Below are 17664 nucleotides of genomic sequence, written 5' to 3' on the forward strand. Positions count from 1 at the left end.
CCAGTCAGAGGACGGATTTGCTGGTTCTCTGAACTACTCAAAATGTCCGCTACCAATGCTCCAGGACTGTTCAGAACCTGCTGAATTCACCACCTCTGCTGCAATGATTTTGTCTTCCAAGCTTTCGGACTCTTGCTGGAGCGAGGGAACATCTCTACTACCTCTATTTTTATGGTTAGGCTACATTAACAGAATCTTGGAAACCTGAAATTAATTATCCCTTCTTTTCATTTTACTCTGCAAAACTAGGGAGGGTCCTCTCTAAAATATTTGTCATGCCTTCCCTCCTTTTGTGGGCTGAGATGTTATTTACATGACGGTTGTCCCATCTGCAATTGTCTCTCCTGTGCCTCAAGGTCATTCCCACATACCTTCACAATTGCATTTTTATGTGTTCACTCCTGCAGGAAGATAAATTGCATTCCTTCCTTCCTTCCTTCTTCTTTCTTTTTTCCTTCCTTCCTCCTTTCTTTTTTCTTTCTTTCTCTTTTTCTTTGTTTCTTTTTCCTTCCTTCTTTGTTTTTTCTTTCTTTTCCTTTCTTTTCCTTTTTTCTCTTTCTCTTCCTTTTTCTTTCTTTCTTTTTCTTTCTTTCTTTCTTTTTTCCTTTCTTCCTTCTTTGTTTTTTCCTTCCTTTCTTCTTTCTTTTTTCTTTCTTTCTTTCTTTTTCTCTTTCTTTCTTTCTTTCTTTCTTTCTTTCTTTCTTCTTCCTTCCTTCCATCCTTTTTTCTTTCTTTCTTTTCATTTGTCTTTCATAAACATTCTTTATAAATATCAATAAACAAAAACAAGAAAGAAAGAAAGCTGTATCTAAAGAAGTCAATATGAGGCTCCCACAATGCTTTGTTTAGTGACCGTTCAAAATGACAAGAGTGCTGAAAAAGTGACTTATGAGCATTTTTCACCTTTACGATTGATGCAGCATCCCCACAGTCACATGATCAAAATCCAGCCACTTGGCAACTGGTTCCTATTTATGACGGTTGCAGCATACCGGGGTCATATGATCCCCTTTTCGTGACCTTCGGGCAAGCCAAGACAATGGGGATGCCAGATTCACTTAACAACTGGGTTAATAACTTATCGACGGCAGTGTGTCACTTAACTACTGTACCAAGAAAGGCCATAAAACAGGGCAAAATTCACTTAACCAACATCTCAATTAGCTACATAAATTTTGGCCTTAACGGCAATCCTAAATCGAGGACAATCTATAGAGCAGGGGTGTCCAACCTTGGCAACTTTAAGACTTGTGGACTTCAACTCCCAGAAAGCTGGCTGAGGAATTCTGGGAGTTGAAGTCCACAAGTCTTAAAGTTGCCAAGGTTGGACACCCCTGCTGTAGAGTATATTTGTCCCCTGAGGGCACTGGAGGCTAAAACATATGAAGAATGATTGCAGGAACTGGGTAGGTCTAGTCTGATGAAAAGAAGAAACTGGAAATGCAAAAATACTCTCCCCCGACTTCATGAATATAAAGAAAATTTTGGAATGTGAAGAAATGGACAGGTTGGCAATGGGACTTAAAAACAAAGAGGAGTCAGAGTACTATGAGACCTGGAATTTTGGGTACAGTTGGTTGGAAGGTAGACATGAAATGAACAAAACAAAGTCAAATAAAAAGGTATGACCGAAATTGGCAACATTGCATGTAACTATGTTTGTAATATATAATTAGATGAAATTTTGGGTTATATGTTTATATAATAAGTGTGAATGATTATTCTACATAATTTGAGAGATGTCAGATTGAGTGAACACTGTTTTGCTTATGTTGCGATAAGCAGAACGTTTGGTTTTATTGTATTTGTATAAATTTGTTTAATAAAGTATTTTTATAAATTTAAAAAGGAAGGACTAAGGGAGACATGATAGCAGTGTTCCAATATTTGAGGGGCTGCCACAAAGAAGAGGGAGTCAAGCTATTCTCCAAAGCACCTGAAGGCAGGACAAGAAATGAAATAATGGTTGGAAACTAATCCAGGAGAGAAGCAACCTAGAATTAAGGAGACATTTCCTAAAAGTGAGAACAATTAACTAGAGGAACAACTTGCCTCCAGAAGTTGTGAATGCTCCAACACTGGAAGCTTTTAAAAAGATGTTGGATAACCATTGGTCTGAAGTGGTGTAGGGTTTCCTGCCTAGGCAGGGGGTTGGACTAGAAGACCTCCAACGTCCCTTCCAACTCTGTTATTCTATTCTATTCTATTTCACGAACCATTAAATTCAGAGAAAATTCAGTGCTCACCAGACAGAGAAGGACTGTGTTTTTCAGAGCCGTTGTTTAATAGGGCCAAGCCCTTCTGTGGCAGACTAGATCGATAAGATTGATAATCAAGACTGGCAGAAACTAGATGGAAAGTGTTTGCAAGTCTCTAACTATGAAAGACAAGGGTTGCCCAGCTTCTTAGAACCTGAAACAGGGTGAGTAGATCATGATTTTTTAAAAATATAAAATCTGATTCATGCATCATGCCTAAGGTGATTCATTGGGTTGGGACCTTGTGCTTTATGGGAACGGCGTTGATGTTGTTACTGAACCATGGTTTATGGCTCAGCAAGGGAGGTAATCCTTATATACTGTACCCAGTTTTGGTCACCAGATTATAAAAAAGATGTTGAGAATCTGGAAAGAGAGCAGAAAAGAGCAACGAAGACAATTAGGGGACTGGAGGCTAAAACGTATGAAGAACAGTTGCAGAAATTGGGTATTGGCTAGTCTAGAGAAGAGAAGGACTAGGGGGGACATGATACATATGTTCCAGTATTTGAGGGGCTGCCACAAAAAAGAGAGGGTCAAATTATTTTCCAAAGCATCAGAAAGCAAGACAGAAAGCAATGGATGGAAACTAATCCAGGAGAGAAGCAACCTGGAATTCTTCTTCTTCTTCTTCTTCTTCTTCTTTTTCTTCAGCGTTTGTCTCGCGCTCGGGCGAGGTCCGCTAATGTCCTTGAGTACTGCTTCCACACCTCTCTGTCTGCCACGCGTGTCGGGTCTGCCTTCGCGATCTCTAGATCGGCCTTGATCGTGTCCATCCAGCGTTGTTTAGGTCTACCACGCGGTCTCGCTCCTCCGACAGTCACCTTCATTACAGATTCATTACATCCAGGGGACACCACTTGGAGGTGGCAGACTGCTCGTCCCCCAAGAAGCAACCTGGAATTAAGGAGAAATTTCTGAACAGTGAAAACAATGAATCAGTGGAGCAGCTTTGCCTTCAGAAGTTGTAGGTGCTTCATCACTGGAGGCTTTTAAGAAGAGACTGGACAGCCACTTGAATGGTATAGAGCCATGATGGTGAACCTATAGTGTGTGTGCCAGAGGTGGCATGCAGAGCGCTCTCTGTGGGCCTGTGCGCCTCACCAACTGCTCCACTGGTTTCTGGCACGCTGGCTGGTCTTCGGTTTCTGGCGCTCCAGCACGCATGAAGACCAGTTGATCTTTGGTTTCTGGCACTCCGGCACACACGAAGACCAGCTGATCTTTGGTTTCTGGCGCTCTGGCACACACGAAGACCAGCTGATTTTTGGTTTCTGGCACTCCGCTGCGCATGCGTATTCCAGTTTGGGCACTCGGTGGTGAAAAGATTCACCATCACTGCTATAGTCTCCTGCTTGAGTAAGGAGTTGGACTAGAAGATCTCCAAGGTCCCTTTCAAATCTGTTATTCTGTTATTCATGAAGCCATGATTTCAATACCGTGCTTCATACTGTGAACCAACTGAGCACCCCCCACCCTCCACCCCCAGCTACATCTGCCTTTCCCAAAGTTTTTGGATGTGTAACACCAAAACATCTACACCAGCTGGCATCAAATTGGAATGTAGAAGATATTGTATTCCGCCCTGGAATTAAAGAGTTGTATTAGGAAATAGAGCGTTGAGAATAGTTAGGAGTTTCGAGCTTGGTTGAAGGACCAGACTAAGAGGCGATAGAAATAGGACAGACCATTCATATGTAGTGAAGAAATCCAGATTTACAGGTCCTGAGTAGACACCAAAGGTGCTGTATAATAGCAATAAATCATGTAGCTAAAGTCATAATGAGGGCTACTGAACTTGTGGGCTTATCTGTACCACTGTTATCAGACAGGGCTGATGGTCCCAGGGTAACTCTATTTGCAGTTTTCTTTGATCACAGTGGTTGCTGTGCTCCACAAAACCTTATGAGATAATAAATACATTCAGTTTTAAGGTGCCCCAAGATCTTTCTATTTGGGCAGCGAAAGACTGACAAGATGGCTCTTTTGAAAAACTTGAGAAAATTCGTTTCAGTCTTGATTTTTTTTCCTTTTTTTGCCTTCCCCTTTGCAAAGCTTTACCACAGTTTAAATTTGGAACTAATTTCCCTGAACACCAGGAACATTGGGGGAAAAAAAATCTACTGTTTGGATTCACCAGAAGAAAGTTCTTGGGTTTGGATACAGTACCTCAGGTCTAAATGCTTTAAAGGCATAGTCCCTGAGTTCTATACTAAATATTAGTCTATGCCAGGGGTGGGGCCGTTGGGGCTTCACAGGGGTTCAGGAGAGCCCCTAGCTAAGATTCTGTGCAGTTCGGACAACCCCCAAATCTCAATCCTGGCTAGCCCCACCCATCCCTCCCCTCCCCTCCCAGGAGTCCCTACATGGCCCATTTTGGATGCAAGTAAGTGCAGGGCCCACCCAGAGGCTCGGGGAGAGTGAAAAACGGGCCTCCTGGAAGTTCGGGAAGGCCGTAACTGGGCCGGTTTCCAGCTTCCAGAGAGCCTCCGGAGCCCGGGGAGGGCAAAAACGCCCCCCCCCGTGGTGCAGGAGGCTGACTAGGCCACGCCCACCATGGCCACACCCACCCAGCAACCGGGCAGAGAGAATCCTTTGCTAAAATTTTTGAAGCCCACCCCTGGTCTATGCAGGAATAAATATCATATCAGAAATATCCAAGAAATTAAATATGCTCAGTTCTGGGCCCCAAATGGGTTAAGGGCCCCGTTTCATGGTTATGTTAACATCCATGGCAATAGTTTTTACTTGGCAATATTTTGATTCTGTATTGTTTTAATTACTTTATTGTTTTATGTTTTTAGGATGAAGGCTGCCTATGAGTCACTCGTTAAGAGGGGTGACGATATAGAAATTCAATAAATAAATACCTAGATCCCCCCAAAGTTTCATTTTGAAATACGAAATTGGGTTTCGGGCATGGAACTCTGAAAGTCGGCCATCAGAACGCTGCCGCCATTTTCTTCTTCCTCTCTGCTCACTTCTCACACGAAAGAAATACCAGTTTTTTTTTTTTTTATCTTTTAGGCTCAGAAGAAGAAAAAGGGCCAAATCTCAGAAGGATGGATCCCTTCGCTTCTGTTCTGCATAGTTATTCCGTTGAGAATGACACCTATAATTTCAGCTGGAATGATTCGGAGATTTTGTATGATGATACTGAAACCTCAAGCACAATGCATGTGGTTTCCATGGTGATTTACAGCACCACTTTACTCTTTGGGACCATCGGCAATGGTCTTGTTATCTTCCTCACTGGTTTCCAAATGAAGAAGACAATTACTACCATGTGGTACCTCAACTTGGCTCTAGCTGATTTCATCTATGACCTTTCTCTGTCCTCAGAGTTGCTCTATTTTGCCCTCGACGAATGGATTCTTGGCCGGCTACTCTGCAAACTGGACACTGTGGTGTCTTTCCTCAACATGTTTGCCAGCGTCTTCTTCTTGACGGCCATCAGTGTTGACCGCTGTGTTTCTGTAGTGTGTCCCGTTTGGTCCTTGAACCATCGTACGCTTCGGCTGGCTTCCTTAATAGTTATCCTTATCTGGATGATGGCCTTGGGACTCAGTACCCCTTACTTCTACTTCCGGGACACGGAATATGATATGGATAACTCTATAAAGTGTTTCTATAGCTTTAGCTTGGAAGAGGCCAGCAGCCGCAGGTCCCATCTTTCTATGGTGGTGACTGAATTTGTAATTGGGTTCTTCATCCCCTTCAACATCATCTTGGCTTGCTACTGCATCATTGTCTTTAAGCTCAGAGGAAAGCTCTTTCATCAGTTTGGTAGATCCTTCAAGATCATCATGGCGGTAGTGGTAGCGTTCTTCTGCTGTTGGTTCCCTCACCATGTCTTCTCCATTCTAGAGAACTTGGCTGATGGGAGCTTTGAAATGAGAGCTGTCATTGATATTGGGCTGCCGCTGGCTAATGGTTTGGTGTGTCTCAACAGCTGCCTCAATCCATTCTTATATGCTTTCGTGTGTGCAGATTTTAGAAAAATTAGCTGGCGCTCCTTCCTCTCAGCCTTCAAAAGTGCTTTTAGTGAAAACTGGGCCACGTCCTTTTTTTCAAGTAATAGGAATTCTGGTTCTACTTCAGGAATAGGGGAATCCAGCATAGTGTGAGTTATTCTTCTTATACCGAGAATATGCCTATAGCTGTAATCACACAGTATACTTCCTGAAGTCACCCGTTATCTTGATTCACATAACACAGCAAACGGTAAGCTAACCAAATGGAGCTAAGCCACACAGTTAGAAGTCAACTAGGTCTTAGTTGCAACCATTAGCACTATTATTATTAACTTTTTAAAGTGTTAGCAGCTCTTATGGCTTCCCAAACATGCTTTTTCAAAAGGCAACTGGCAATGGTGGGATTCAAATGTTTTTATTACCGGTTCTATGGGCGTGGCTTGGTGGGCGTGGCTTGGTCGCTGTGGTGTGGCTTGGTGGCTGTGGCTTGGTGGCTGTGGCTTGGTGGGCATAGCAGGGGAAGGATATTGTAAAAATCTCCATTCCTACCCCAATCCAGGGGAAGGTTACTGCAAAATCCCATTCCCTCCCCACCCCACTAACCTGCTTTTCAGCTCCGTTCTCCTGTGCAGGGCAACCAAAGAAGACCCAGCCAATCAACTGGAACTCAGGAGGTGGAGAATAGATGGGATCAGGGCCAGTCAGAGGGGGCATTTGCCAGTTCTGTGAAGTACTCAAAATTTCCGCTACCAGTTCTCCAGAACTGGTCGGAACCTGCTGAATACCACCTCTGGCAACTGGACTTTATTTTTCTTTTAAGCTGTTTCACTTCTCATTCAAGAAGCATCTTCAGAGTTGAAGAAGCATCTTGGATGAGAAGCAAAATGTCTTCAAGGAAAAACAAAATCCAGCTGCCTTTTAAAAAAGCACCTTTGGGACAACCATGCCTTGGATGACTGAGAATCTCCATAGTTTCTTATGGCTTCATTCAAACAACAAGTTAGCCAAGCCAAGTAATGACCAAGGAGACACAATTGCAGAACGCACTGAACTTGGTCAGGATTAATCTTGGTTAGGATTCTGGTGGCTCGTTGTGCTGACTGAACGCAGCCACATGGTTATTACCAGAACCTGGGTTAATTCAGGAATCAGATTAAGGAAATCATGTGAGCACACTTTGACACTTGTACAAAGCAGCACACCCATGTGTGTTCTGAGTGACCTCCCCACCAACACCAGCAAACCCAAATTCTGCAAATGAACACATTATTCTTGGATGAGTTTAATGGATATTTCTGAAACAGGGCCTTTTCAGTGGTGGCATTCTGCACTTTTCAATAGAATGAACCCTCTGTGTCCATTTCAACAAATCTGTCATTTTTCAAAGATTCTAATGTTTATTCTTCCCTACCGTTTATTGCAGCCTTTTACAATCTTTGGCCTCCAGATATATTGGCTTATTATTCCCAGGATATACCCTAAACCATTAAATTCTGGGAGATGAATTTACTGGGATAAAGTTGGCTTGCTATTCTCCATATCGTTATTTGTGTAACATGTATTATATAATATGCATTATGTGTATCCTAATTTCTGTTGATAATCTTATGCACCAGCTATGAAAAAGAATTGTAAAAATTGGATAATGATTACCTTTTCTGATTGCTTTTTTAGCTGGTTATTTAGGGCTGGTCTGACTTCTAGTCTATTAGGAAGTTTAAAATTATTTAAAGGTCAGTTACATAATTCTGTGTGTTTGCTTGTTTTAATCAAAGTAATTTGCAGTTAGCTATATTTATATGTGAAGCTGTGGGTTTCACAAACTTTCAAGAGACAGAGTGCTTTTGATGGCAAAGTGATCTTGTTTCCATATTTCAAAGGACCTTCCCATCTTGCATTTAACAGCCATAGTAATAGCACTTAGACTTATAAACCGCTTCACAGTGCTTTGCAGCCCTCTCTCAGCAGTTTACAGAGTCAGCAGTTTGCTCCCAACAATCTGGGTCCTCATTTTATCCAACCTCGGAAGGATGAAAGGCTGAGTCAACTTTGAGCTCCTCAGGATCAAACTCCTGGCTGTGGGCAGAGTTTCCCTGCAATACTGCATTCTAACCACTGTGCCACCACAGCTCTAATTGTGGCACAAACACTGCCTGGCAATCTGTCTTTCTTCCAGGGGTGGGATTCTACCGGTTTACTCCCGAGTCTACCCATGTCCCTTTAGTGTTCCCTTCTTCTGGCAGCTCTGTGCATGCTCATACTGGGAACAGGCTCCAGCTGTTCTTCCACCTCACTGATGTCTGACTCTGAAGGCAGCTTATAACTGTCAGACAGCCTTGGCCCCATCTCTGCCTCAGACACAGAGCACTTGTAAGAACCTTCCCCAGACTCCAGGACCAGCCCATGTTCCTCCCCAACCTCCTCACTGTCCGAGTCTGCTGCCAGCTCTGTTGGCCTCTGGCGGGCCACAACATTTAATGAGACAGGTAGACAGACAGGTAAGTCTTGGTTAAGCTCCCAGAACACACTTAACCTGGTTTCTGAATTAACCCATTGGGAGGTTGCATAATCCACAAAATCATTGAGGGAACAAATGGGTTGAGCATGCACAAGAGGATAAGCCATTTAGTTATTACAAACTAAAGTGAACATGATGTACAACTGGACCAAGTGGAAATTTGAAAAGCGGGTAGTCGTTGATTCTATATTATCACTGGAATATGTTCTTGAAAATAAAGATTCGTTGGAAAAATATAGTGATGGAAAAGCCAGTTTTTCTGATGCTGGAAAAAGTAATTCCATATATGTGTAGACCCGTGTGTGTGTGTGTGTGTGTACACACATACGGTGTCAATCCTGAAGTGGACCTGGCTGAGGCCATCTTGGAGGCTTTCCAGTTGCCACAAGCAAGAAGAAGAAGGGACAGGGAGGAGGAAAACAGATAGCTGGGGGTTTGTGGTCAAAACAAAATGTTTTCCCATGGGAACCAAGGACATTCCAACAGGTGGTTGGAGAGAGGAGGGATGGAGTAACCAAGCAAACCAGCCAGCACCTCCATTGGACAATGTGACTGATAACTTGGGGGAAGGAGAAACTTTCACTTTTTAATCTGGTGAAAACTGCCGGAACTTTCAGAATTGGTTTTTTTACCAGTTGCGCCAATAGGATGTATCCAATAAATCGTTTGTTGAGGAATTTACCTGCCTTGGACTTCTGCTTTCTATGGTTGCATTACTTGGAATGCTGACATACAGTGTGTAAGTGTGTGTGTGTGTGTGTGTGTGTGTGTGTGCATATACATGGACACTTTCCAAGTGTCCGTGTCCTCCATTACCTGTATAGATACTTGGTATCCCAAGCACAGTTTCTCCCAAACAACCCACCTCAATTTGCTACCCAAAACCCATCCTCCTGTGCAACAAATCTCCCAATGAACCAAATAAAAAGACAAGATCAGGAGAAAGCACGATACTAAAAGTCTGGTGACATCTTCTCCACCAGAAGCTCCCCTTAACTGATCCTTCATCTAGAAGAATGTGCGGGAACCACCTCACATTTGGGGTGCTATTGATAAACAGCTGAGGCAAAAGTGTTATATTTTTTTATTATTATTCTTTAAAGAACATGTTTACCAAAAACTCCTTTGGAGGAGAATTATGAGTTGCCCTTAACTTACAATCAATTAGCAATTGTTCTAAGTTACAGCAATAAAAGGAATTATCTGTGGCAAAAGTGAGCAAAAGTCATGTATCGGTATGAGAAAATGAGTCCTAGAAGGCTCTCGAGCAGAATCTGGGAATTTATGAAGAGGGGTGTGAATATATATGGATAAGGCTTCCAACTCTATCATTAGATGAAAGGATATTTTTGAACATGGGAAGTATGTGGAAGCGGGAGAGCAAGCAAGGCACTCCTTTCGTGTTTCCTAAGCATAGTAATTGTATTTATGTTGATGATCAGATTGCAAGGGATTTTAGCTGAAATCCAGTGCGATCTGTGGGTTTTCATGGAAACGCATATACTTATTTTTATTGGGAACCAGATGAGGATTACGGAAATGCATTAATGGAGCATCTTTATTAGCTACGCACAAAGGTCCCATCCCCTAAACCGGGGGTCTCCAAATTTGGCAACTTTAAGACTTGTGGACTTCAACTCCCAGAATTCTCCAGCTAGCTATGCTGGCTGGAGAATTCTGGGAGTTGAAGTCCGCCAGTCTAAAGTTGCCAAGTTTGGAGACCTTTGCTCTAAACTCTGCTGGGTATGTTACCTAGCCTGGAAATGAAACATTCGGAAACCAACCCACAAGCTTGGAGAATGAACTTTCACCCTCCTTCCACACCCGAGCAACAGATATTTTCCACTGTTGCAAAGGTGCCATTTCTACATCCAGGCAGCTGGTTTCGTGATGGGTTCTTCAGATGTTCCTCAAAGAATCAAACCTCAAAGCAAGGAACCTTCAGCGAATGGGGTCAACGTGGAGCGATGCAAAGAAGATTCAGAAGCGGTTCATTTGATAACCTGGCTTGGGGAGGGTTTTCAGAATCGAGACATTTTATTTATTTATTTATTCAGTTTAGTTTCTCAAGCATGTATGAGAAAACAAGTATAAGTATGAACATAGCATATAAGAATAAACAGGTATAAGTATATACATAATAAATGAGTATGAATAAATGGAAACAGCTTATGCACGCCCCCCTTACAGACCTCTTAGGAATGGGATGAGGTCCACGGTAGACAATTTAAGGTTAAAGTTCTGGGGGTTTGAGGATGTAACAATAGAGTCAGGTAGGTCTCAGACCTCCTGGGACAGGGTCTCCATTGAAGATTTAGTCTTATTAGTTAATGTGTTCTGGCTGTTCTCTTCAGTAAAGGCATTCTCAAATATAGTAAAGAGGGACTGCCTCAGTTTCTTTTTGAAATCCTGGCCCATGAAGACGTACAAAATGGGGTTCAGGCAGCTGTTGACGAAAGCCAGGCTTGTTACCAAGGGAACACCGAACCTCAGCACCTCTGTATGTCCTTTTAACTCAAAGAAAGTGAAAAGATGATAAGGGAACCAGCAGACCGAAAAAGCAACAATCACTGCAGTGATGACCTGAAAGGGTTTGTTAGATTGAGACAATTGATTGCGTCTCAGTTTCGAGACAATTGCCCCGTAGCAGACGAGGATAACAGTGAAGGGAATGACGAAGGCAAAGATGAACCGAGTGATGATCAGGGCATAATGTCTCATGGTTTTCATGGCTGGGTCTTCACCGTAATTGGTATAGCAGTTAATCTTGTTTTCTTCCAGCAGGCCATCCTGCGAGGCAGTTTGCCTGAAATACATAACTGGAGAACACAACACCAAGGCCCAGATCCACACAGCCAAGGCCACAAAAGAAGCCAGCCGAGGGGTTCGGTGATTCTGAGCCCAGACCGGATTCCAGACAGAAATGCAACGGTCAATACTGATGACCATGAGGAGATAAATGCTGGCATAGAGGTTGAGGAAGGCCAAGGTGCTGTTCACCTTGCACAAAAACTCACCGAAGGGCCAGTGGAATCCCAGGGCTAAATAAGCAACACTCAGGGGAAGGAAGAAAGTAAAGGCGAAGTCCGCAATGGCCAAATTGAGGAACCAAACTGTGTTGACCGTCTTCTTCATTCGGAAGCCGGTGATGAAGATAACCAACCCGTTGCCAAGGACCCCCAGCACAAATGCAAGACTATAGATCACCATGGCGATAATATGCATGGCTCTTTCTAGTTTATAGTTTGGACTGTCATAATAGTCATAATCTTCATCGTACTCAGTAGAGTTATAAAAGCGTAGATTGTCCAGAGTGGTGTTGCTCATTATGTCTTCTACTGATAGAGAGGCTCCTTTTCCTAAAAGCAAAAACACAAGAATCAGTGAACGGATGTGTGTCAACCCTGAAGTGACCTGACTGAAGCCATTTGGAACGGCTTCGGTGTTGCCACACTGGAGCCAAGCAGTAGTGGGATTAAAATTATTTTAGTACAGGTTCTGTGGGCGTGGCTTGGTTGGCGTGACTTGATGGGCACGGCAGGGGAAGGATACTGCAAAATCCCATTCCCTCCCCACCCCGCTAACCTGCTTTCCAACTCCGTTCTCCTGTGCAGGACAACAAAAGAAAGAGCCAGCCAATCAGCTGGGACTCGGGAGGCAGAGAATAGATGGGGGCGGGGCCAGTCAGAGGGGGTATTTGTTAGTTCTCCAAACTACTCAATATTTTCACTACTGGTTCTCCAGAATTGGTCAGAACCTGCTGAATGCCACCTCTGGAGCTGAGGGATTGCAGGGGGGGATTTGAGATAGAGGGAATTCTGCAGCCAAAACAAAATATTTTCTCTTGAGAACCAAGGATATTCTCACACCTGGTTGGAGGAAAGCAGAGTGATGCTACCTGGCTGCCAGCCTGCACCATGATTGGACCATGTGACTGATTGTTTTGAGAAAGTAGAAAAACCCTTACTTTGAATTAGGTGAAAACTTTGGGAGACTTCAGAGTCAGTTTTCACCAGATAAGTGCCAATATGATAGCTCCAATAAAGCTATTCTTTGTGGAATCTATTTGCCTCAGGTGACCACGTACATTATAAAAATGCTATTTTTGAGCGTTGAAGGCCACACCTAATAGCTGGGGTTTGGGAAGATTTTAAAAACAGATTTAGATTTTAAAACAATTCTTAGGTGAAAAGGGGGAAAACATTTTAAGGGGAAAAATCATAAGCAGAAAACCAGTTGCTCCAAGTCAACCACCCCATTTTGATAAACGGTGGATTTGTCAACCAATGAGTTTAAATATAGTAGAGATGCTTATATATTTGAGCCGCAGTGGCACAGTGGTTAGAGTACAGTACTGCAGGCTACTTCTGCTGACTGCTGGCTGTCTGCAATTCGGCAGTTCAAGTCTCACCAGGCTCAAGGTTGACTCAGCCTTCCACCCTTCCGAGGTGGGTAAAATGAGGAAGTCAAGGCAGGATACATGGGTGGGCGAGGGTCTTAGCCAAGACAGGAAATAATTGTTTGCTATATTCTCCATTTCCCTTAGTACAGGAAAGAGATGAACAGGAGGGAGGTTGAGAAATCTTTTCAATGCCAGAAACCACTTGGTCATCTTGTTGCAACAACACTTGTCTTTTAAAAGCATCTAACAAAAACAGGTGGGAAGTGGAAGGAGGGGAAAACCCCCGAAAGCTAAGAAAAAGCACAAGGCCAAAAATCACATTGTCAGCATTTCAAGGAACCAACTCCAAACACATAAACTTCGAGACACACATTCCCTCAAAGTTCCATTTTATTAACAGTTGTCATATTGGCACATCTGGAAAAATCCAAATCTGAGCATTCTGGGTATTCCCTTCCCAAAAGAGAAATCAAAGATCTACCCCCTGCACCCACCAGTCCATCACATGGCCCAATCAAATTTTCGTCCCTATTGGAGACATCCCTCCAGTCACTCCTCTCCAGGTGCAGGGTAGCATGTCCTTGACTCTCTGAGAAACAATGTTGTTGTGTCTAATCTTCTACCTCTCTATGAAATCCCCCCTCCCATTTTCCCAAACACTGAATGTGGCAGCCTCGAAGCGGCCAAGTAAAAAATGGCTTCCGAGGCTGACACAGTGAGGCTGGACAAACACAGGTATCCCCTATCAGCCCTCCAGGTGAAATGGGCAGGAAACAGAACCAGGCGAACAAATTCTACTTTATTGTAAGGCTACAAAGCAGAATCTTCTCAAGTCTGAATATATAAATTTCCAGGGTTTGCTATTAACTGCTTGACCCATCAGGAGAGGTCCTTCCTAAGTTTCTTTCTCTAAGAGCTGCAAAGTGGAAAAAGAGAAGCGAAGAGGACACGTCCAGGGTAGAAGTGGTATTCAGCAAGTTCTGACCAGTTCTGGAGAACTAGTAGGGGAAATTTTGAGTAGTTTGGAGAACCAACAAACCCCTCCTCTGACTGGCCTCACCAACGCCATCTATTCTCTGCCTCCTATTGAGTCCCAGCTGATCGTTGGCTGGGTCTTTTTTGGTTGCCCTGAATAGGAGAACGGAGCTGGAAAGCAGGTTAGTGGGGTGGGGAAGGAATGGGGATTTTACAGTATATCCTTCCCCTGCCTCACCCACCAAGCCATGGCCACAGAACCAGTGGTAAAAAAATTCGAATCCCACCACTGATCCAGAGAATGTTGTCAACGTTTTGGAACTTGGAGAACTTATATCAAAGTTAATTCAGGGTTTGGTCAAACAAGGATCAGATTGTTGGGGGAGAATATGCTGACGTTGTAAACCACCCAGACAGTACTGCAAAGCACCATGGAGCAATATACAATATAAATCTAAGTGCTATTGCTATATGTGAGATTAATTTTTTTTTTAATGTACTGGTGATGCAGAGACCAAAAGAGGAATAAGAAAGACCAAAAGAAAACCCAACCCCTTCAAATTAAAGGAATTAAAGACATGAGGAAGAAAAACTGCAGCAAAACCAACACTATTCATTCTAGCTCTCCAAATCTTGTCATACAAGGGTGTCCCCTGTCACCGTTGTTATTTGTATTAAGATTGGAAGTGTTAAATAGAAATATTAGGAAAGATAAGGAGATAAGAGGGATGGAAATAAGAAAAGAAGAGTATAAATTGCAGGCATTTGCAGATGAATTAGATTTTATATTAGCAGAACCTCTAGGAACAGGACCTAAGTTAATAAATAAAATAGAAGAATATGGGAAAATGGCAGGATTGAAAATATATAAAGGGAAAAGTAAGATATTGGTAAAAAAAAATAGGACAAACAGAAAAAAAGTATTTACGAATAGTTTAGATATTTAGATAGCAAAGAAAGTTAAATACTTGGGAATTCAGTTAACGGCAGATCTTGTCATACTTGGAAACTATTCTTCATCCCACCAGGGTCCATAAAATCTGGTAAACACATGCTGGGGCATCACAACACATCAGAATATTTCCTAGTTCGTGGAATGTAAGCAAGAGTATGTTGGCTTTTAAGGCATTTATAGATGAGGGATGCCAGCTTTTGTAGGATAGACTGTGGAATTTTCCTCTTGTTAGCTGGGAACTGCAACTGAGCTGCGGTTTCTCTACCTTCCTGGAAGGCGTTGTGTGAAATCCATCTGCATTTAGTGATTTAAATTGATGGTCTCTGTTTTTTCCTCCAGTGCTATGGCACTCCAAGTTATCTCATGAGACCCCAGTTCTAAAGGAAAACATTTAACCATCCTTCACTCCAGAAAGGGACTGGAGGCTAAAACATATAAAGAACGTTTGCAGGAATTGGGTATGTCTAGTCTAGTGAAAAGAAGGACATAATAGCAGTGTTCCAATATTTGAGGGGCTGCCCCAAAGAAGAGGTGATCATGCTATTCTCCAAAGCTCCTGAGGGTAAGACAAGAAGCAACGGATGGAAACTCATCAAAGACAGAAGCAGCCTAGAAATAAGGAGGAATTTCCTCACACTGAAAACAATTAATCCGTGGAATGAATTGCCTTCAGACATTGTAGATGCTCCAAAACAGGAGGTTTTTAAGAAGAGATTGGACAACCATTTGTCTGAAATGGTAGACGGTTTCCTGCCTAGGCAGGGAGTTAGACTAGAAGACCTCCAAGGTCCCTTCCAACTCTGTTATTCTGTTACCTCAATCTTGGAATTTTGTTCTCGGGCATGCTAACGGCCTCAAGATTATTGTCCATACAAAGATGGAAAGATTTGATGAAAATGATGGAATTTGATGAGATGGCTACATTAACTTATTCGATTAGAAGAGAGACAATTTCCACATTGATTGTGGATTGGAAAACCCCTTATTAGCTTTTTGCATAAAATAGGGGAAACAATGAACTTACGTTTTATGTTTTAGGATAGATCATAAAAACGCATGTTATAACCATAAAGTAAAAGGCAAATTTATATTTATAACTGCTATAAAGAAGACCAGAAACAACTTTTTTTGTGGTGTTGTCCTTTCCTTTCTATTTTCTTGTACTTTCCCTCCTTTTTTTTGCACATTCTCTTTGAATTCTTCCTTTTTCTTCTTTTATATTAGCTCATCTTTTTAATCTTCCTTTTAAAAAAATTTTTTAAATAAAAATCACAATAAAAAGAAAGATTTCTCACCTTAATTTAAAGACGTATCCTGCTCCTTCGTTTCCTCCTGGGAAATATGATCTTTTGATGACAAGCCAGAAAACAGAACTGAGGCTAGATAGGTGCAGATAGAGGGTAGGCATTCATTTTCCCCACCCCTTGCATGTTGTCTTCCTGTTACTTCATCACAGGCAAAATTTAGCTGTCTTTGAAGGGTTTGGGAACTAAAAGGCTCCAAGCATTATCCATTAAAGGGTTTTGTGGAGCTCATCTATCTTAAAAATTGTGAGGTTTCTTTTTAAATTATTTTAAGAAAACAAATGGCGAAGAAACAATGGGGAGATGCTGGGGTAGTTATAGCACTTAGCAATAGCACTAAGACAAAATCAAGAGTCTTCAAACTTGGTAAGTTTAAGACTTGTGGACTTCAACTCCCAGAATTCCTGAGCTAACATGACTGGGGGAGGAATTCTGGGAATTGAAGTCCACGAGTCTTAAAGACCCCCTTGGAAGACCCCTGGTCTATATCAAATCTCTCTCTCTCTCTCTCTCACACACACACACACACACTTTTTCTTTCTTTTCTTCCTTCCTTTCTTCTTTTCTTCCTTTCTTCTTTTTCTTCCTTTCTTTCTCTCTTTTCCTCCTCCTCTTCCTTCTTCCTTCTTTCTCTTTCTACCTTCTTCTTTCTTCCTCCTATCTTTTCCCAGTGAAAGAGACCATCACAAAAACTAATAATAACCCAAAGAGAAATGTCTATGCATGGTAGATATTTGAACTCTGCTACATATCATCCTTAAATTTCTACAGAACATGGAATTTGGTGGGCGCTTAGAAGGCATGGTAGACAACACTGTGGTTAACAGCAGGTGAAAATATTACAACACTATTGCATAAACTGTAAAGTGTTTGAACTTCTCTAAACAACCTGTTCCAATCTGCTCTGTTTGACAATGCCCACACTAGAATTCACTGAATGAATGTAAAGCACTATAGGGCTGTAAAGCACTATAAAGCAGTATAGAAGTCTAAGTGCTATTGCTATTCTTCTTCTTTTGATTGATATCATTCTGTGTTACTGCAGGCTACTTCTGCTGACTGTCTGCAATTTGGCAGTTCGAATCCCACTAGGCTCAAGGTTGACTCAGCCTTCCATCCTTTCCAAAGTGGGTAAAATGAGGACCCAGATTGTTGGGGGCCATAGACTGACTCTGTAAAACCACTTAGAGGGGGCTGTAAAAGCACTATAAAGCGGTATATAAGTCTATATTGCTATTCTAATCTCTTCAAAAGTATATCATGAATACCAGAAAGGCT

The 17664-nt window shown here is 42.3% G+C and overlaps 2 protein-coding genes across 2 annotated transcripts; one reads left to right on the plus strand and one right to left on the minus strand.

Moving 5' to 3' along the window:
- The first annotated feature begins 5431 nt into the window (after nucleotides 1-5431).
- Nucleotides 5432-6385, plus strand: LOC113448227 (chemerin-like receptor 1). The gene has a single exon (XM_026718833.2). The coding sequence runs from the start codon at nucleotides 5432-5434 to the stop codon at nucleotides 6383-6385; it is 954 nt and encodes a 317-aa protein (XP_026574618.2).
- A 4362-nt stretch (nucleotides 6386-10747) lies between these two features.
- On the minus strand, nucleotides 10748-16444 carry LOC113448201 (chemerin-like receptor 1). The gene is made up of 2 exons (XM_026718803.2): nucleotides 16378-16444; nucleotides 10748-12109 (listed from the first exon to the last, which is right to left on the minus strand). The coding sequence occupies exon 2, from the start codon at nucleotides 12075-12077 to the stop codon at nucleotides 11031-11033; it is 1047 nt and encodes a 348-aa protein (XP_026574588.2). The 5' UTR covers nucleotides 12078-12109; nucleotides 16378-16444; the 3' UTR covers nucleotides 10748-11030.
- Between the last annotated feature and the right edge of the window lie 1220 nt (nucleotides 16445-17664).

Source organism: Pseudonaja textilis, chromosome 10 (genome assembly GCF_049901715.1).
Source record: "Pseudonaja textilis isolate UNSWEBS1 chromosome 10, rPseTex1.2, whole genome shotgun sequence".
Classification (NCBI taxonomy): domain Eukaryota; kingdom Metazoa; phylum Chordata; class Lepidosauria; order Squamata; family Elapidae; genus Pseudonaja; species Pseudonaja textilis.

Coding starts and splice junctions, on each gene's coding strand:
- LOC113448201 (XM_026718803.2), bottom strand. CDS start 12,077: ATGAGCAACACCACTCTGGACAATCTACGCTTTTATAACTCTACTGAG.
- LOC113448227 (XM_026718833.2), top strand. CDS start 5,432: ATGCATGTGGTTTCCATGGTGATTTACAGCACCACTTTACTCTTTGGG.